This window comes from Opisthocomus hoazin, chromosome 8 (assembly GCF_030867145.1).
Source record: "Opisthocomus hoazin isolate bOpiHoa1 chromosome 8, bOpiHoa1.hap1, whole genome shotgun sequence".
Classification (NCBI taxonomy): Eukaryota; Metazoa; Chordata; class Aves; order Opisthocomiformes; family Opisthocomidae; genus Opisthocomus; species Opisthocomus hoazin.
This window is the reverse complement of record NC_134421.1, coordinates 13,322,038-13,343,218: the sequence shown is the minus strand read 5'-3', so window position 1 is coordinate 13,343,218 and position 21,181 is coordinate 13,322,038. Positions and strand designations below refer to the sequence as shown.

The 21,181-nt window shown below is 46.3% G+C and overlaps 1 protein-coding gene across 2 annotated transcripts; it reads left to right on the top strand.

Moving 5' to 3' along the window:
* The first annotated feature begins 2,502 nt into the window (after positions 1–2,502).
* PRDM4 (PR/SET domain 4) lies at positions 2,503–20,684 on the top strand. 2 transcript variants are annotated; one of them, XM_075427675.1, is made up of 11 exons: positions 2,503–2,630; positions 4,098–4,231; positions 4,896–5,081; positions 7,160–7,954; positions 11,098–11,247; positions 12,482–12,600; positions 13,361–13,446; positions 14,611–14,738; positions 15,291–15,605; positions 17,852–18,020; positions 19,469–20,684. In XM_075427675.1, exons 1-11 carry the CDS (start codon positions 2,620–2,622, stop codon positions 19,776–19,778), a joined length of 2,403 nt encoding a protein of 800 aa, XP_075283790.1. In that variant the 5' UTR covers positions 2,503–2,619; the 3' UTR covers positions 19,779–20,684. The 2 variants fall into 2 exon arrangements, with proteins under 2 accessions (XP_075283790.1, XP_075283789.1); XM_075427674.1 differs by having other exon boundaries at positions 12,461–12,600.
* Positions 20,685–21,181: the final 497 nt, after the last annotated feature.

Genomic DNA, 21,181 nt, shown 5'->3' with positions numbered 1-21,181 from the left:
GAGTAGAACTGCAAAGCTAGAATGATGACAGCTGAAAATGTGAGGTCTCCACTCATCTCCTGTGTCTTAGGGAATGCAACGTGAAGAGAGGGACTTCGGGGCTTGTAGTCATTCACTGGAGTTTCTAGGAAAGATGCAAAGTGTTAGCAACAACCATGTGAATATGTGATACTACACACACACAAATGAAGCACGGATTAACCCCCCACTGCAAGCTCAGCAGCGCCTAAAAACCTGAGGACCTGACGAGTTCTTTCTTGACTTGATGAAATAATGTTTGTGGGCCAATTCAGCTACACTCAGTCATGGTGAGAGTGAGGACTGATCTGGCTTAGTGGAGAACAGGAGAGGTCGTGGGATATGTTGTAATCTAAATAAGGTCATTCTTTTGGTCACGAATGACAAGAGACCTGGATTTACTTTGCCTAAATGTAGTCCTCTAGAAGTTATATACATAGACTAATTACGTGGGTTCCAGTTACGGGCCATAGACACAGAGAGGCAGCTCCAGCGGGGATTCTGATCACGTGTCTCAGACACCTCCCTCAGGGTGGGATTGTTGTCCCAAAAATCAGGGTTCTTTTACCCAGTGTGCAAAGAGACGATCAACACACAGAGTCGAGATATTGTTTATTTCATGTCTGCGCAGAGATGGGTGCGAGGCGGCGACTCCACAAAGCCAGCACAACTTGGCTAACACATGGTAAACATCTGTACATTTCAAGCAACAGTTATCAGTGCTTTTACAGTTAGGCTCAACCACCTTCTTTCCCACTGGTCTTTACGTGTCTTGTCTCCAAGCCAGAGCATCCTTCCTTTTCGCTGTGCACACGTTCCATGAGGAAGGGGCTTTTCTTGGTAGAGGGCTGTCACTACTCGAGGGCGTTTTTTTACCATGCTAATTAGGATAATTCACTCATAGTTCAAGTAGCCTTCTTTTTATCAGCAGGTTTTTTTCATTTTGCACTTATCTCGGTACCTTGTTTTAATTACAGCTCTGGCTCTTCACTGTGGCTGCCATGCTAGCCCTTATCAGTTCCTTGTGTTCTTTTGCTATCCTCCTCTTGGTTGTTTGTCACCACCAGCACCTTCTCCCTGTCCCAGCCACAGAAGCGATGGGGGAGGGGGGAGAGGGAAAGACACACACAAACGACGGTATAGCATCCCCCCCCCCCCCGGGGGTTAAATCCTTTCCCTCTAGCTTTCAGGGATCCTTTGATGCAAGTGCTTGCATCACTTCCCCGCTTTGAGACCTGAAGTTTCACCCGAGATCCTTGAAGTCTCACTTCTTTCTCATAATACAGTTCCTTCATTCTTTTCTCACAATTCAGTATCACTGGTCCATTGTAGCTCATCTATTTTTTCTTTCCTTACTATCATTGTATGCTGTGACTGTTGAGTTAAAGACGGTATTATCAGGTTTTTTACACATCCCAGAGGCACACAGAATGCATACAGACGCTTGGGCATCAGGATTAAGCCCTCTCTGCGGCAGCCTGTTTCTCTCCTTCAGCGACCGAGAGAGCTTGAAGAACCAGTGTACACAAGGCGTCCTTCTGGCAGCTAAAGCCAAATGAGGAGAGCCTGCTTCCACCCCTAGAAGAACCAACGGATTTCTACTGAACTGGAATGACCCTTCCAGATCGTACATTCCGGTTCTTTAGATCAAAAGGTAGTGGGCAGACAAATACCTGAAGTTCCCTCCTGCGCAGACATCTTATCAAGGGATGTCTCATTAATTGAGGCATCTTTTAAGTGCCAGGCACAATCAAACTACGGACGCACATTGTGTTATTTCAGGAAACCACTGTCCACCCCGCCACTCGAGGAACCTGTCGCCCGATCCGAGCAGCCCCTGCGGTGAACATCCACGTGCCGCAGGCGAAAGCGAGCGACCAAACGACTGGTGCGCGCCCGGAGGTGCCTCTGCAATGCAGCCTTGGCCAGAAGCGGACGCACGAGCCATAAATCAGAGATGACCGAACAGCAGCTGCTCTCCAGAGGGCAGCTGGGGACCTGCGGGCTGGGGGTACCGGGGGACCACCGCGCCCTCCTGAGACACTCAGCACCCGAAACCACGGGCTCAACCAGGGCCTTCGGGCCGCCAAGCAAGCCGGGGTCGACGCCTCACGACCGGGGAGCGCCGGCCGAGCACGGTGGCCGGTGCCGAGCCCTGCGGCGGCTGCCGGCCCGATCTGAGACGGAACCGGGAGGGCCCCGCGGGCACCCTCGGGCCGGCCGCTCGGCGCTGGGCCCGTCGCGGTCCCCGGCGGCGGCAGGCGGGCAGCGGCCGAGCCCCGGGCGGTGCCGCCGCTTCCTGGATGTGGCGCGCGGCGGCGGAAGCGGCCCCCGGCCCCCTCCCGCCGCCGCCGCCATCACCACCTCCCCCTCCTGCCTCCCCTGCCTCCGCCTCCGCCTCCCCCGCCCGCGGCCGGGCCCGCGCCGCTCGGAGCCCCGCCCATGAGGCGGCGGCGGCGCTGGTTGCGGCCGGGCCGGGGCCGGGGCCGGGGGCAGGCGCCTGCCCGAAGGGCGGCGGCGGGCCGGGGCTGAGGACCCTGATGCGGCTGTGGCCGCGGTCGCTCAGCCGCCGGGAGAGGCCCCGCCCCGGCGCCGGGCCCCATGCACCCCAGGTGAGCGCCCTCGCGTCCGCCGGGGGGACGAGGGGGGGGCCGGGCACCTCGGGCCTAGCGGCGGCGGCCCTCAGCCCGGCCGAGGGGCGAGGAGGGGAGGGGAGGGGAGGGGGTCCCTGAGGCGCTCGGCGCCTCCCGCAGGCCCGAGGCTTGGCCCCGGTGCTTGGCCACCGCTCGGTCCCGGGGCGGGGGGTGGATGTCCCCGGACCCGCGGAGCCGTCGCTGGAGGCCGGGCAGAAGCGAGACGAACGGCGGCGGCTGCGTTGGTGCGGCCCGGACCTCCGGGTTAGCTCGCCCGGGTTCGGCCTGTTTTCCAGGCTGAGCCGTGCCTTTCGGCACCGGAGCGGCGGTCCGAGCTCCAGCTCCCCGTCGGTGCTGCAGAGCTTGGGCGTGCTGCTCGCTGAGGGCGCGGAGAGGCTCGGGTCAGCGTGGAGGCCCTTTGGTCCGGTGGCCGGGGCTGTGACCGCTGAGGGGGCAGCCGGCCTCGCTGGCCGTGGGGATCGCGGGTTGGAGCCAGGCGTGGGCAGGAGGGCTAAGGCCAGGCTTGTAGAGTTGCAGACAAGCGGGAGGTGATCGTGCCTCCTTGGCCTCCCCATCCCCATGGACCTGTTCGGGCTGCACGTGCAGCTTGAGACCCCGGAGGATGGATGTGCCCTGAGCTGGCGTGGTTTCTCCCAGGGCCGGGGATTTGGGTTGTGGAGCAGCCCCAGAGGTTTCCGCAGCTCTGTGGCTGCTTTGTGCGGCCTGGGCCCGCTTGAGCAGCTTGGGAGGTGCAGGCACTCGAGAGCCACTGGTTGATCACTCTGAAATAACGTGTCATCCGCAGTGCCAGTTTTTAGTGTGAGAGGAGCTTTTGCCATGTCTGCAGGACCAGACTGAAGCAGCCTGTTAAAGCTCTGTAAAATGGCTATTCTGCAGAGCTGACTCTTGTCACTGTTGGCGTGGTTGGAACAGATGGTGAATTACAGCATGTGTGTCCATTACCAGTTTGAAGTGATCTTGCATCCTCCTCTCCCCTGACTTTGGTTTTTGAACATGAATGTGGTGTCCAGAAGTCACGAAATACAAATCAGATGCCGTTGTCCGAGTAACTGTGACATCCAGCTTGCAAATTGTTCTGTGCTCACAATACTTTAATTGCAGTGTCTTTGACTACTAGGAGTGAGACTTTGTTTTCTGGGTGAGGAGGAACAAGCTATGGTCTGACTTGTCTTTTTGAACTGGCTTTTTACTCCTGGTTATTGCTGTCTCATATGATCCATACGTATTGATCGTGATGTGATCACAGTGTGCGTGGTTGATGTGCTTTATGCTTAGCTTTCTAAGGCAGAGTTTTTACATATCGATATCTGATCTTGAGTTTGTTTGCTCAGCCCTGCCTTACCACAGTACGGTCAGTAATCAGGAATGCTCTTGTTTCTGTTTCTCTTTCTTTTTCCGCTCCTCCCTCTGTTCCCTGCTCCCCAGAATGAATGACATGAACTTGAGTCCTGTAGGGATGGACCAGCTGACCTCATCCTCTGTGAGCAATGCCCTGCCAGTCTCGGGGAGTCACTTGGGATTGGCAGCGTCACCCACTCACAACGCCATACCGGCACCAGGTAACGGGCAAAGCTCCCACAAAGGTTATTGCAGCTCGTGTTCTGTGTTTGACCGTCACAGGAACATTCATAACTGGGTAGCAGTGCTTGCTCTGATAGCACGTCATGTCTTTAGCAGGTAATGAGGTGGTGTAGAGTTGCGGAAGGGTAGACCATAAATCATTGCTTCTGTGGGCGAAGCAAAAGGGATGTGTACTTACCAGGCTTATGCCTTAATGGGAGTCTCATTTTGTTCTAATGGGGTGGTTTGCACTGTGGGTGGGTGGGTGGTAGCAGAATCCTTTGAAATCCTAACTGTAGCTGCACATCTTTCTCCATCTATGTCGATTGTCACTCAGGTGAAAATAGTGATTTTTCACCTGTAAAGCAAAACTGTTTTCCTAGCTCTTTTTTTCAGGGGGCTGCACAGACAAAAGTCCATTACAATTGTACAATAGAAGCAAGCCCTACGTAATGTATCCAGAAAAGATCTAGCCACATTCAGGCATGCCTCTCAGTGCTGTGATAACGGTGGTCCTTTCTTTGAAGTTTGCCACCTTACTTTGATGGTACCCTACTGTACTTCCATAGGGAGCTCCAGAGGAATTGGTAACCTCTTTGTTAGCTTGTGTGTTCATAAGCTCAGGTAGTTCCACGGAATTTAAGTGGGCATTTTCTTTTGCAGGCTTGCCTGTTGCAATTCCAAACTTGGGCCCCTCCTTGAGTTCCTTGCCCTCTGCTCTGTCTCTGATGCTCCCAATGGGTATTGGGGATCGAGGAGTGATGTGTGGTATACCAGAGAGAAACTACACCCTACCTCCGCCACCATACCCTCACCTGGAGAGCAGCTATTTCAGACACATTCTACCTGGTAAGTGGTCTGGTACTGAAGGATCGAAAGAGAGAGAGAAATTGTTTTAAGAGCCACCTGTTTCTGTCCTGAAGCAGGCAAGACTGACTGTTTTGCAGAGCTGTAAATCCCTGGAGTTTGTCTGGAGCCTATTGTGTCATTCACACATCTTTATTTTCAGATCTCTTGTTTTGGTAGATGTATATGAAGAGAATTGAAGAGTATTTTGTATTTAAACCGAACCTCTGGTCGCTCCTCCTGCTGCTTTGTTTTTAAGATTAACAAAAAACGTAGCATGTCTGGTTTCTATCTCAAATCGCTTTAGTTAGAAAACTGCCGCTTTTTTTTTTTCCTCCTGTAGTCTGCAGCAGTACTTGGTATGTGTGTGATGGTAGGTTGCAGTAGTTCAAAGCTGAAAAAGAGCAAGCCATCAGCTGAGGAGTTTGGGCTCTTTCCCACCCCTTTAGCCTGTGGCATAGGTTTTCTTTTTTCAAGGTTGGTTTCCAAAGGCCTAACATGCTGATTTCTATCTTGATTGCGCTCTCGCATGTGTTTCAGAGGATAAACATAGAATTTTACATGTTAGTATGTCAAGACACAGAAATTCGAACTTTAAATGTTGTGCTTGTTTTGTTTTTTACCTAAGATTGACAGGATGGAAGAGGGTAGATAAACTTCTTCAAGGTCACCCAGTGAGTGTTGTTGGTTCAGCCTAGGTTAAGAAAAGAAATACAGCAGCCCAGACCTCTGTAAATCCCTGATGACTAGGGGCTGACCTTGCCAGCTCTTAGGAGTAACCTTTCCTCCTGCATTACGTGTCTGTCCATTTTGTGGGCAGAGTAAAGGAGGAGACAGTGCATGTGAGGACTGAAGGTGTTTGCCGTTCTTCAGAGCTGGCATAATTTATACAGAAATGTATTTTTTCTTCTTTCTAGCCTGCTTGATGTTTAGCCTGATGTTCCATAGGACTCTTCTGTCAGTCATCTTGCTGCCTTCAAGGATCCTTCTTGTTCGAGCTGCAGAGCAGCATAGCGTGCAGAAATATTTGATGCAGCTGATTAAATTAAACTGTCCATTTCTTGGCTTAGCCATTTTTAATGAAGTTATGCTGCAGAAACAGTAGCCATGCTTGCATGCTTGTAATAACAGACATGTTTGAGTGGAAAACTTTTGCAGAACAAATGGCTTATAGGGTTCAAGGCCAAAAAGAAACATGCTGACTTAGATCTTGCAGAATCTGCAAAATCTGTCTCTGACTCTGCTGGAAGTACTGTTTACTTGAGTATGCTGATGTATTTCCTCCAAAGATTTTTTTTTTTTTTAGCTTTGGCCAGCAAGAGAAGTTGGTAGTATGTAAATACAGGTTAGTGTTTCTTTGTATCTTAAGTTCCAATGCTGTTTAGCATTGAGGATCTTTCCAGAACTACTAGAAAAGATGTTAGGGTTTCTGATTTAAATTTAACTGGGCTGTTGTTTTAGAAGAACTAAGAAAAGAGAGCACATGACTCACGATACCTTTGAGAGACCTTATCCTGGTCCTTCAGAATTGCAGTTGATGATCTCTGAGATGGACAGTTGTGTCAGTCTTAGAGGAAGGAAGTAGTCATTGTTATAACTACAAGACCAAAACAAGAAGGGTGTTTCCTGGAGAACTGTTTCTACTTCTCCTAGAAAAGATGAATGATGGATTATCAAATGTTAGGTTCCACTGGCAGTCCTTCATCCTTCGAGAGCTATTTCCCAAGAATGAAAAATTATGCCTAAAATGTGAAGTATCTCTTTCTGCTTCAGGCTTTGTACTGAGGAGCCTAGGTTAGATGCTGCCAGAAACTTGGCTGTTCAGAGTTTGACAAATAACTAGACTTGCTCTGTTGGATGGAAGCTTGGTATTTGTTGTGAAATGATACTTTGACAAGAGTGTTCAGTTGGCATGTGTTTGTAAGCCATGATTTAGAATTAGTGGTTTTTAATTTGACATAAAGAGCAGTCTTCAAGGGTCTAGGTCTTAATGTACTGTGCTGTGATGATGGGGTATTTGTTCAAGATTTGAAAACTGATGTAATCTCACTCTCTTCTCTTTCCCCCTCTCATTCTGCTAGGTATCTTATCTTACTTGGCTGACAGACCTCCACCTCAGTACATCCATCCCAACACTATAAATGTTGATAGCAATCCGGCATTGTCAGTCTCCAGCAATCCCTCGGCCCTAGATCCCTACCAGCCCAGTGGAACCGTGGGGCTGGAACCAGGGATTGTCTCCATGGACTCCCGCACAGTGAACACCCACGGTGCTCAAAATCTGCATCCTAGTGACAGCCATGAGGTAGCACTGGATACTACAATCACTATGGAGAGCGTTTCGAGGGTAACCAGCCCCATCTCTACAGATGGGATGACAGAGGAGCTTACGATGGATGACGTAGCCAGGGATCATTCGCAGATCCCGAATGGCTCCCGGAGCCACGAACCTTTAGCCGTAGACACAGTGGGGAGTAACTTGACGTCGGACGCTGTGGGACACGGCGGTGTCATTCCCATTCACGGTAGCACTTTGGAACTCCCTGTCGTCATGGAGCCTGACCACATCGCTGGGCGGGTGACAGGAATTTCGGACAGCACACTAAATGACTCCATTCATACTGTGGCCATGAGCACCAACCCCGTGAGCGTGGCGCTCTCTACCTCACACAACCTCGCTTCCCTGGACTCGGTAGCCTTGCACGAAGTGGGCCTCAGCCTCGAGCCGGTGGCAGTGTCTTCCATGAATCAGGAAGTAGCCATGGGGCCAAGTCACGTGGATGTGTCTGCAGACAATCTTGCCTTCGTACCATCCTCTCTGCAAATGGAAGACTCCAACTCGAACAAGGAGAACATGGCAACCTTGTTTACCATATGTGAGTAGGCATTTCCTGCTTTCTTGGGGTGAGGTTTGCTACGTAGCTGTTGTCTGCTGGGATGACAGGACCCTTGTTGCTAAGTCTTAACTGATTTCTGGTTAAAGAAACTTAGTTGTTTAACAAGTCCACAAAAGTTGGAACATCTGCAGTGGCAGATGACCCTTGCTGAAACAATGCTAGTTGGAAGGAGACATAATAGGATGTTTTAGCATCATTCTCTTTGTATCCATCTCCCATGTTGCCTTGAGGTGGGAAGCTGAGTTCTTTATGAACCGCTTGCCTTTTGTGGATATGCTGATATCCTTTGCAATAAGACTTTTGTTTTTACATGGCACATTACAAATGACTCTTCGCTTTGTTAAAAAAACAAACCAACAAACACCACCACAAGCCATACATTTCATCAAGTGGGTGTAGTTGTTGAGTATGACTTTGTGAGATTTAGCAAAATTTGTATTAAACCTTGAACAGTCATCATGAAAATGTTGTTCTCAACAGGACCTGCTGGAAAAAAAGGCGGAGAGGGAGAGAAGTTTTTAATATTTCTAATTATTCTTATCAAAGGACTACAGTTCAGAGGTTAGTTGATCTCCTAGGAAGAGAGGAGCACTGGACACTGGACACTCAGTCCTGTCGTCACTCAGGGAGCGGTGTTTGAGAACTGTGGAGTTCTCGTTAGCTGGGACAGAGATTCGAAATTACCCCTGCAGCATGTCTGGCTTCCTGACACTGAAGCATAAGGCCAGCTTTTATATTCAGTTTTACTAGTTGTAGTAGCATTGCTGAGTGCTGCTCTTGCATGCAATCTGGCCCTACAACTGCAAGAGCCTTATGACAAGCTTTGCCTGCAGAAATTTTTTTCAGAAATGGAAAGAAATAGTGCCTAGGTTAACAATGGGAGAGGTGCAGTTTACTGCAAAGCGTCTAGTCAGACGTTTGAATTAAATTTTTTATTCTATGGGATAAAGTATAACTTTAAATCAGATGGGTGTCAAACTATGATGAATTTATAATTTATAGAGTTTCACAGTCGATGCACTCAGAAGTTCTTACCAAGCATCTGTTGCATGTTGAACAAATAATCATCAAAATGCGGTGATATCCAACATGCTCATGGTGAAATCACTTCTCTTATTCACCCAAGTGAGATCTGATGTGCCAGCTTATTGTTCTTTTACTTAAAATAGCCCTAAGCTGTTGCCCGGCTGATGCTCCCATTGTTAGGATGTTATAACAGCTATTGCACGCCTAGTGCTTTCTTGTGATTTGCAAAATAGATCTTTGAGTTGGGAAGGTTTACATTTTAACTTGTTGTTGTTTTTAAAATTATCCTGAATAAAACATGAATTTGTGTCTGGACAGGCGACAGCAAGGAGGAGGAGTTGTTTTAGAGCCTCTTGGTGGCTTTTCTGCACTGAGAAGGTGGGAATCAAGGCCTTTTTCAGAAAACTTTTTCCACTGGTTCTAAGTGGGAAGAAAAAAGCGTGCCTTTGCTACAGTCCTAAATGTTTGTGAAACTTCTAAGTAGCCCTTTTTTTGATCATCTTTGCTTACAGTTCTGGGTACTCAAAGGAAAGAAATAATCAATCTGGTCTTTTTTTTTCTTTTTTCATTATTTAGCAAGGACAGAAATAGAAAGGAAACAGGGTATTTTGCTTCCTCTAGAATGTAGGATTTTTTTTTTTCAACTCAAAAATGTATGAATCCCTAAACTTTCCAAGTGGTAAAGTCACATGCCTAGAACTTGCTTTTCTTCCTCTTTGCCTCTCCTTGAGGCTAGTCCACAGACCCGTAGTGGTGTGTGCTAGGCGGTGCTTTAGAAACAAGTGTTCTAAATAGTGTTTCTCATTACTCAGGTCTGCTCGTTGTCGTTGCTGTACTCCTACATGTCATCTGTGCACATGACACAATTCTTATATAGGCTCTACCTAACAATTTTCTGAGTACCTTCCTATCTGTTATTGTGTAGTTGCTTAAACTGTATTTTGTATGGGGTCAGATTCTGGTACCCTGATGTATGAAAGGAATGTCCCAAAAATCTCTTCCAACAAGTAGTAATGGAGGTGCTATTTATGCCTGCTGAAGACTGCTACTGTGATAGGTCTTTTCTCTTTCCATACTGGAGCTGGGCTGTCCAAGAGGGCAAAGAAGGTCTTTGTGGAGATTCTGCTTAGTTAGCTGAGCATGTTTCTTCAGAAGAAGAATGATTTATCAGGAGGGTGGTTGCTGAGCAGGTGTTGGTTGCTCCATTCATGGAAAATTAAAATTATGTTTTTCTAGATGGGAGCATTTTATGCTGTACTTTTTCCCAAATTTATTAGACTGAAGACTTTCAGTGGTTTATTTTTCAGCAGTACTTATGCTGAATGACAGATTGGGAAAGTGATGCTATTGATTCTTCTTGGGCTTTTGTTTTTGTTCCTTTCAGTGACACACCATAGAGGCGTTCTGTATGAGTTTATTGCAGTAGGTCCTTCAAAAGCAGTGACAAGGTCAGGTTTTTGCTGCTGTGAAGATTTGCGTGTTGTCTGAATTTAAATGAAGACAAGGGGATTTGTGGGTTGAAATTAGAAGAACTGTAGAAAGAAGACTTTACTGTTCCTTAGTGTGAATGTCTTTGAAGTTCTATATGCAAGAGAACTCTTGTGTTCTTGGTAAATTCCAAAACCATAACCAGTTAGAAAGTGTTTGGTTTGGTATGGCTTGGATTTTTCTGCCAATAAAGGTCATTTCACATGTAATCAGAGAGCAAATGGCTCTTCTGTCATCAGCATTAGTGACACCTCTGGGGAGACAACCTTCAGTTTTGCAGTAGTTTTGATGGAGCGTGGACTCTGGCCCATTGGTAGATTGCCTCTGTAAGGGTAGTCTAAACAATTAAGTTACCATCAGGAAGGCAGGTAGAGATCTTCATATTTGATCTGACTTGGATAGGAACAGTGACATATACATCAGTGCCCATCTGACTGTAATCATATGGTTCGTATTCCTCTGAGTAAGAGCTAGTAAAGCAGACAAGTTAAACCAGATAGAATCAGCCTTTGCCAGGAGCTGAGCTGAAGTGTACTGGTGGGGAGCTGATTGCACTGTGGAGGCTGTTGCATCTGTTAAACCCCTGTTTTCCCTTCCCCTCTCTGCAGGGTGCACACTGTGTGACAAAGCATATCCATCGGACTGCCCAGATCACGGGCCTGTCACCTTTGTCCCTGACACCCCGATAGAGAGCCGAGCCAGGCTTTCTCTACCTAAGCAGCTTGTCCTCCGGCAGTCTATCATGGGAGCTGAAGCAGGTAAGAACCAGATTACTGTATATTTCTATGCAGCAGTTTCAAATACACACATTGCCTGAAATAAAAAACCTTAGGGAATTTAATGTGGGAAAGAAACACTGCAATAGGGAGATGGTTCCCTCTTCTGTAATCACCCTGACTTATGTTGTGGAAGAGCTTCTTGTGCTCTGGTTACTGCTTAGACTTAGCTAGACTCTTGGGGTGCTGCCACAGAGCAACACTTTACTGAAACACTTCATAAGATCAAGCACAAGCAAGGTATGGTGTTTATTTTTATTGTGTGCTAAACAGCCGATGCACAGCTTTGATAAGGAAATGTTACAGCAGTTGGAGTTTGGGGGAAGATAACAATGAGAAATAACGGATGAGATTTCTATCTGCTTGTTCATCAGCTTGGTTTGTTACCTGTGGGTCTTCTGGATACTCTCATTGGAGAATTGATCACGAGTACCTCTTTTCTTTTTCCTCCCCCTCCCATTTACATTTGGCATGTAGACTGTGACCTTTTCATTGGATGTGGACCTTGTTACTGTATTTCACGCCATTGTCACCTGGAAATCGAAGAGTACAGTGCAATACCCTAAGGATCTGAAGGCTAGAGAAGAATGTGATTATTGGCTTGCTTAGCAATGCTGCTTGTTGAGAGTAGATTACATCTGTTCTTTTCAGGCTGCACTAGCTTCCAGTTTATTCCTAAAAGCTATTCAGTGTATTCATGTAGACCTATATATATATATATATATAAATGTTTAATAATAAATAATATACACGCAGGAATCCCTCTGCCCATGACAGAAATACAGCTGCCTCTGGGGAGAAATGCAGAAGCTGCTTAACAATGCCCAGCAACAATTCTGGAAATTCCTGGGGATTAGGTAGGCGAAATGTAGTTAATGAAACTAGTATTTTCTGCTTCTGCAGAAAGTGCCATGAAAACTTTAATGGGTACAAGTGGCTAGGATCTTAGTTTTATAGCTTACTAAAAAGTAAATTACTTGCTTTTGACAAACAAAATATTTGTAATTAAAACAAAGCGGCTCCCAATAGTGTCATGTGGTGGTGGTGGTTCTTGTCTCTGCCTTAGGTGCGTTTTACATGTGAAGTAGAAGCTTTGATGATCTTTTGCCTAGATATTACCCCTGGAGTGTTACCTCGTAAACCTCCCACCTTTTTGTTATACATGATTAGTTGTTTAAATAATTGATTTCTGCAGATTTTGGTCTTCTGCTGATAGGTGTGTGGACACGAGAAACCATTCCTGTAAGGACTTGCTTTGGACCTTTGATCGGGCAGCAGAGTCATTCTCTGGAGGTGGCTGACTGGACAGACAAAGCAGCTAGTCACATCTGGAAGGTCAGTGGATGTTATGGCTCACAGAGTCTGCAGGCATGCCTTTATCTGGTGAAAGCCACCATATGACACAGCAGTTTTAACAATATCATCCTTGCCAAAAATCAAAATTAATGCAGTTTGATTGTTTAATACTTAATATCGGCATAGCAGAGCTGTGTACCATGGAGTATGCTGGTAGTCAGTCCTGAGGTACAACAAACTTCTTTAACGCCTTTTCTTTTAAAGGGTTGTATGTGGTTTTCAGTATTTGTGTGGAGCTGCAGCAGAGGAGGTATATGAATTACTAGGCAACACTTGTTTGTTTGTTTGTTTTGTATCACTGCTTATTGAAAGTTCCCCCAGGTGATGTATGATTTGTTTCAGGAAAGCTGCTTTAAAGCTTTCTTTTTCACGTCATTTCATGTTCAGAAAGTAAAATTATTCTATATAAATAAAACTTGTACTGTTTGCCCAGATGTTATTACTCACAAGACTTGGCTTGTAGTAAAAGCAGCCAAATGCATTTCTGCTGGAAGCTGAAGGTGGTGTATAGGAAGGATGCTGATAAACAGTTTTTCTAGCCTCCTGGGTAGCAGAGAGGTCAAGATTCCTGTGTGAAGGGGAAAGTAAGGAGTAAGAACAGGGCTGTGGTCTTGGCAACGGCAATGGAGACCTGCTAGCTTGTTCTAGGTAAACACATCCGCTCTTAAAGAAAGAAGCTGGCTTTCACTGCATTTGTGGCTGTGTTTTGTCCTAAGATTGCATTTGTTTTTCCTGGTAGATCTATCACAATGGTGTCCTGGAGTTCTGCATCATTACAACTGATGAAAATGAATGTAACTGGATGATGTTTGTACACAAAGCCAGGTGAGAACCACCTGTACTGTGCTAAGTAGCTTGGAATCTAAGCTGCAGGCTCATGGGAGGCTGTGCTGGAGAATGTGCGCAGCTGCACTGACTGCCCAGATGGATAATGAGCTTGGGACAGAAGGACCTTCAGGAGTTGTCTAGGCATCTTGGGCTGGTGGGGAGAGTGAAACAGAGTACCCAGTGGGGAATGTTATGGAGGAACCAGTATGCATGCTGTACTAAAGCAGTCCCAAACCTGCCCACATACTTTGTTTCCCTTGTTCTAAAGCTTTAAACAAGTTTGGTTTTTTTTGTATTAGCTTGTTATTGGCTTCCCTCTGTCCCATTCCTTTTGGATACATCTGTGAAAATGACGTCGATTATCTTTTTGATATTAATACTTTATTACTAAAGTGTCCCTGGGCTCTTTTGGCCAAGTTCCAAGCTCTTGCAGCTCGCAAGAGCTGCCCTTTTCAGTCTTTCTGAAATCTGCGGTGAAAATTATCCAGGCTAGCTTCTGTATTGCTCCATACATGGTCGACTGAGAAGGCTGAACCGTTCCTGTTGCTCCATGACACAAAGTAGGTTTCCCCAGCAATTCATTTCATTGCTCCCATATGCAGGAGTCAAGAAGTTAATGCTTGATCTCCCACTGCAGTGGGGCAGAGCTTTTGCTGGTTTTAGATAACAGGAACAAACATATGCAAGATATAGCTTCAGAAGATGAATTATCACATCTTGAAAATGCTTTTCAAGAGTTATTTTTGAAGATAATTTTGCTTTAAGACTTGACTGATATTTATTTCTCCCTCATGTGTTCTCTATTTCTTAAAGGGGTTAATATGAAAAATATATCTATTTTTGTAGTTTCTTAAGAGATCATAAACTGTCTTCTCTCAGCCCACTCCAATGTCTATTAATAATTTTCTCAGCAGGATATTGCAGTGGTGTGAAAAATGTATCATTTGGTGGAGCAGATTGGCTCTCAACATCCAGTTTTCCTGTGCTTTTCTTTAATAAAGAAGGACAGAAGTGACAGACGTGAAAGTTTTTATAATGTGCTGACAAACACTGAGGTTCTCTCATTACCTATTTATAGGAATTTCCTTCTTTTATTTTCTCTCTTTCAAAAAGCTATTCTGTCCGGAGGGCTTTTTTTCATAACTCTTGTTATTGCTATAGGAACCGGGAAGAGCAGAATCTGGTAGCTTATCCTCACGATGGAAAAATTTACTTTTGCACCTCTCGGGACATTCCACCTGAACACGAGCTTCTGTTTTATTACAGTCGGGACTATGCACGACAGCTTGGTAAGTAAGCGCTCATCTTCGCTGGCTTTGCAGGGAGTACTCAGCTTGAATTCCCTTTTAGTGCCATCTCTGGACACTGTGACTTGGGGGTGCATTATGTTCCTTCTCAGTTCCTAGTGGTGCATGTCACAGTTTCATTTTGCATTACAGGACTGCCATCGTTTAAAAGAAACATTTCACTATCTAATTCCACTGATCACAAGTAAAAGATTGCCGTTTCAAAGAAAAAAGGGTCGTTTTTCTTCTGGAAAGATCCAGCTGGTGCTAAGGGAGCTTTGCTAGCCGAAGCTGTCCCTATCCTCCCCCACCTTTGGTTGTGATAATTTAAGTTTGGCGGAGCTGTGCTCAAAACCGTTCCCAAGTTTGGCCTCGCCAAAACATGTGAAATGGCCTGCCTGAAAGAGCTGAAAAGCAAGCACCGGAGCTGAAAGAAACGGGGGTGAAAATCTGCAGCTGGCTTTGCTGCCTCAGACAAAGTGTTAACATGGATCACGCCCGTGCTCTGTTAGGCGTTGCTGTGCCTCCTTAAAAGTGATGTTTTTGTGCCTGAAGGTGTCCCCGAGCATCCGGACGTGCACATCTGCCACTGCGGAAAGGAATGCGCTTCCTACGCGGACTTCAAGGCCCATTTGAGCAGCCATATTCACAGCCACCTCCCCAGTCAGGGCCACAGCAGCAGCCATGGGCCCGGCCATGGCAAGGAGAGGAAGTGGAAATGCTCCATGTGCCCCCAGGCTTTCATCTCCCCTTCCAAGCTCCACGTCCACTTCATGGGGCACATGGGCATGAAGCCGCACAAGTGCGATTTCTGTAGCAAAGCTTTCAGTGATCCTAGCAACTTACGGACACACCTCAAGATACACACAGGTAAGGGCTAGGGACTTTGTAGAGATGCCTGTGCTAGTAGAACGTCGGGGCAGGACCTGTTCTCTCTGATCCTTTGGACAGTTGGGAGGGCATAGCTTGTGTCCATAAATCTAAGCTCTAGATCTAATCTAAGAGAAACATAGAATCATAGAATGGTTTGGGTTGGAAGGGACCTTTAAAGGTCATGTAGTCCAACCCCCCTGCTGTGGGTAGGGACATACTTCACTAGATCGGGTGTCACTCAAAGCCCCATCCACCCTGACCTTGAACACTTCAAGGGACTAGGGCATCTACAACTCTGGGCAACCTGTTCCAGTGTCTTGCCACCCTCATTGTAAAAAATTTCTTCTTTATGTCCAATCTAAATCTCCCTTTGTAAGAATGGCGGCATCCTGGCTGTTGATAGGAATGACCTCTAGTCCGTGCTGACCCCAGCTAATGCCTGAGCACTGCCTGAGAGAGCGCTGGCTGGTGTGGGATAGGGCTGTGCTGGGTTCAGTGCTGTGGGTGCTTGCAGAACAGTACATAGACCTGTGTTGTGGCTGATGGTGCCATGTCTAAAAGAGCATTTGACAAGCTGAAGTTGATTAGAGTTGGAAAGAAGCGTTGGCCTTTGTCTGGGAGGCAGAAACCCTTTGTTACGACACAGCAGATCCAGTGCTGGCAGCTGTGATAAAACACCGGTTCCCTTCTGCTCATGAGAAAAAGCCAGCTGGGTTTGAGAGCTTGTAATGTGGACAGTTGTCCACTTAAATATGGGGCTGAGATCTTTCCCCCTTCCTACTTGTTTTTTGTCTTAAGGAAATGGCACAAGAGTGAAATTGGTGACTGTAGGGTCAGACAGATGTGGACAAAGCTCAGCTCTGTCACTCATCAAAACTTAAGTCTGAATATGCTGTTGACATCTGTGGGCATTTGGATATCACTAGAGGCTTTGGAGAGAAAGGAACAATTGCCAGAAGATCAGTGAATAAGAGCTAACCGGAGAGAACAAAACAATGAAAGATTTTTCAGCTGCGTAAGAAGCAAGAGAAAAGGCATGGATTTAGCAGAGACTGAGGACAGGGGAGAGGATGAAAGGGAGAGGTTGAAGGTCAAGTACAGTCCAGCAATAGACAGTGTGCATATTTTTACCTTTTTTTTTTTTTCCAGTAAGGTTGAAATAGCTGTTGGGAAATCACAAAGCTGGAAGGGGAATAAAATTGGGAGGTCAGTGCACTGGAGTCAAGCATAGGAAGTTGTGGGCTCAGTAGTGAGCAGTTTCTTTAATAAATTGATCGAGTACAGATGTGCTATACACAACCACAGAATATTCAGTGGGATAGGGATTCAAGCGGTATTCAAACTTAGTCTGAATTCAGTGGCATGCAGGGGTTTTGAACTACTTCTGGCAAAGAATAATGCAAGAACTACAGATAAGTGGAAAATGGGATAAAACATAGAAATTACCAAAGAGCCAGTGTGCTTTGTACATGCGTGTGTTAGATAAGAGAACTTGTTTTTCTAGACAAAGGCAATGCAGTGCATCAGATGCGGCTGGGCTCCGGTAAGGCATCAGCTGCAGTTCCTGTGGGAAGTTCGTGGAGATGGGGATGTGCTAATGTACAGTAACTAGATGGCTACCATGGTTACTATTAAAAAGGAAGCTACCATTATTTTTACTTAAGAATTCATCTTGGATAAGCCTAGTCTTGTGAAGTGTTTGCCTGAATCTCTTTGCTGAAGTATTTAGTGAAGTGTTTGCCTGAATCTCTTTGCTGAAGTATTTAAAAGTCTACTGGTGATGTTTTGATATGCAGAACAGGGAGGCACAGTTGGTGTAGACAAGAAGCAGGAAGTCTGTCTTACAGGAAAGGCTGACTGACCACAAGCGCTGGAGAAAGAGGAATCAGTGGTTCTTAGAAGGACAAAGTGCCAAACTGTGCATCACACGAAGCGCTCAGGTGTTCGAAACAGTAGCATGAAGTGGGTTGGTTTGGCTTGGGGGCATGGGGTGGGGGATGAAAAGCTTTGGGAATGATGAAATGAAGTCAGATGCCTGTTATATGCATAGCTAAATCTAGACTGACTAGGTAGGCCTTTATGCTGAGTCTGAAGGAACTGCAGTAGGAAACAGGTCCTGTTCACAAAGAAGCTGTCTTTCTTAAGGGTAAAATTTAATTTTTCAGAAGTGGTCAGGCTTGTTTGCTTACTGTATTTCTTGGGACGCCGACTGTCAATTTATGGATGTTCGTATGTAATCCTAGGTCAGAAGAATTACCGCTGTACCCTCTGCGACAAATCGTTCACCCAGAAGGCTCACCTGGAATCGCACATGGTCATCCACACGGGGGAGAAGAATCTCAAGTGCGATTACTGCGAAAAGCTATTCATGCGGAGGCAGGACCTCAAGCAGCATGTACTCACTCACACGCAGTAAGTGATCTCACAGGATGCGTTGGACTGGCCAGGGCATTAAATAATGAAGCTTGAACAGCCCGAGAATCTCCAGTTTGCAAATAGTTTGGCCTAGGGAGTGTAGGTTCATCCTCTGAAATAACAGAGAAGTCTGTTTGGACAAATTCCTTGTCACTGGCTGAAGTTGTCCTATTCTAGTGTTTGCAATATTTTAATGACATGGTAAATTCCAGGCATGTGCTATGTCTTGTGAAATGGCATTCTGGAGTGTTTGTCATTTTGAAGAGAGAGCGGGTTAGTTGATTTACATTTAGTTCTCTGCCGAGAACTGCTTCCACATCCCAACATGATCACTAAAAAGTCGTAACTCCTCAATGCTATTCTCACAGAGTAGCTCGCTAGTGAAGTTTACCTCTCTGTTTATACTGGGGGTGGGGCTGTGGCCGTTCCCAGCTGTTACCTCCCACAGGTCTCATTCATGCTCTTGGTCTCCTGCTCTCCTGCAGGGAGGTGCCCAGGGTCGGGGCAGATCCTCACCCCCAGGTCCTCCTCCAGTTAGCTACAGGTCTCTCCCAGCCCCTCGGCTCTCTGCCGTGCCAGATCTTTCCTGCTGTGAGAATCTCCTCATCCTGTTTAGTTACTCCCAGTCCGAGGTCCTCCCTTAAAGGCTGCTTGCCCAAAGGTAGGCCCTCTGCATGTTTTTTCAGCATCTGGTTCTTGTACTCACTTGGAATCGATTGCCGCCTTCTGTCACGCTGCCTAGGAGACAGCACAGTGCAGCTAGCATAAGCGAGACAGGCAGACAGGCAGGCAGACAGACAGACAGACAGACAGACTGGTTTTGCTGCTTGTTCTTATGGCCAGAGCCAGGAGTGCTACTGCTGGGAGGTTTTTGTACAGCCATCTACAGAATTTGACTGTTGCAGTCTGGTGAGCCTCTGTTTAGCAGTTACAGACTGAGGGTTGTTAGCACTCAGCAGCTTTGTTTTCTTTGGTATATTTTTTCCCCTGTTTAGGCAGGGTGGGAAGGAGGGAGACTAACCTTTCCGCCATGGCAACATCTCTGCCCTTGCCAAAACACGTAGCTTAACCAGAGTTTGGTCTTACTCAAACCATTTCTAGAATTCTTTAATTTATTGTTAGGAAAGAAAAACAGTTGGTTGCAAGCTAGCAGTTACTCCAAAAAGCCTGACTTTTGCGAGTGATGTTGGGGGGTCGGGGGAGGGGAGTGGGGAGCAGAGGGGCTTTGTGTATGTACTGCGTGAGAGAGAACTGAGCTGTACTTACACTTCAGTGCTTCAGCAGTGCTGTTATTTCTGGTCTGCTTCTCCTTCAAGTGTACTGATGGTAAGATTTAGGCGTAAGACTGAGCCTTTCACCCTTCCCTGTCACCACCTCCCCACTATGTAACACCGTACCAGCTGCCGTGCGGCAGGAGCAAACTGTAACTTTTTCATGTCTTGCAGAGAACGGCAGATCAAGTGCCCCAAGTGTGACAAGCTGTTTCTGAGGACAAATCACCTGAAGAAACATCTCAATTCACATGAAGGAAAAAGGGACTATGTCTGTGAAAAATGCTCGAAGGCTTATCTAACCAAATACCACCTCACTCGCCACTTAAAAATATGTAAAGGCCCCACATCCAGCCTGTCAGCCCCAGAGGAGGAAGAGGAGGAGGATTCAGAGGAAGAATTAATAGACTCTATGAGAACTGAAGACTGTAGGATTAACAATGGCGTCTATTCAACAGCTGATGCCCTCTCTGGACACAAATGACAAAAAGAGAGAGGGAAGCGTTTTGGATGTTAAAACTGGGGAAGGAAAGAAAAAACTCTTCCTTGTTTTCTCCAGTCAACAGCATATGTCAAATGAGGAGTTTTCGTTCCGTTTTGCTCTCCGCACTACTGCCGCTTAATGAACACTGTAGCCAAAACACTGAGAACGGATCACGCACCTACAAGGGAAGAGTTGCTAAGAAGCACATGCGAGGCAAGGAGATTTTTTTTTCCACACACGCACACTGTGCATACTTCTTTTCCAGATCGCTCAGATTAATCCATCCAGCGCCAGGATACGCGACACCTTGCAGAGCCCTTCGAGTAAAGAGCCACAAACCGGAAACGTGGGCAAATGACTGCAGTGACCTGTAAGCCAACCGTCCTTAACTCCCAAAGCCATGGCAAGAAGGAAAACAAAAAAATGGTGGTGGCAGTTGATGCATTTTTCTTTTTAATACTTTTTAACTGAAGGATGTGGTTTGGCACAAAGACTGTCACTGCTCAGGTTTCCTTCTAAAAAATTTAAAAAGAAAAGAGCTTTGGTTTTTAACAGAAACAAAAAAAGAGGCCAGTGAAATCAGCATTTGCCAGCAAAGCAATTACCCCACTACAGAAGATAAAAAATTGGCTTTTGGAGAACAGTTATTGCCTGTTGTTCTAGTTCCCTAGAGCATGTAAGCAAGTGAAGAGGTAAAGACTGTACAGACTCAGTAAGGAGGAGGCTTACAGCTGATCAGACAGTGTTTACGGTATGTATTACTTCTTGTGCTGTAAACCTTTTACCACCTAGAGTGATGGGAGGGTTTGCTGCTAATATTATTTATGGAATGAAGATGTATTTCATGCGGTTGTTTTAAAAAAATTAAAAATGTGGCTCTTTCCTAATGTTCTTTTTTAATATTTACACATTCTGAAAAAAAAGATTCCTATTTCTGATAATCATGCTAAGAGAAATGACACCACTTTTTCATCACCTGCCTCTTCCAAGCTTTCCTGGGACAAGGCATGGGTAAGAGCACCTCCACGAACAGGTGCAGTTAAGAACTTGTCTTTACATGTGGTAGACTTGCTGTGTGGCTCCCCTGGCTGTGCTGCAAGAGAACAGTAAGCTGAGCTCTGTTCTCTGGGCAAGGCAGTTGGAGGTTCACTTGTGAAACAGGCTTTCGTTCTTGCCCTGAATGGCCCAAGTTCAGCTGTACCTCTCCCTCTATGCTGTATTTCCTGGAGAGCTCTCTGGGTTCTTCAAACCTGAGAATGCCTGTGAACAAAAAGCTCCAGAAGGACAGCCTGATGGATTTTGCTTAGTCAGGGGAAAGATGTGTTGCTGGCAGTAACACAATTGCTTCCCAAAACAGAAAGTATCTTCTAGAGCTACAGTGCCAATTAATACCAGAGGTAAAG

What these genes read in the sequence shown, in the direction of transcription:
- PRDM4 (XM_075427674.1), top strand. An exon ending in ACACCTCAAGATACACACAG is followed by an intron (nt 15,606 to 17,851) that starts GTAAGGGCTAGG and finishes ATGTAATCCTAG; the next exon opens with GTCAGAAGAATTACCGCTGT. An exon ending in CATGTACTCACTCACACGCA is followed by an intron (nt 18,021 to 19,468) that starts GTAAGTGATCTC and finishes CATGTCTTGCAG; the next exon opens with AGAACGGCAGATCAAGTGCC.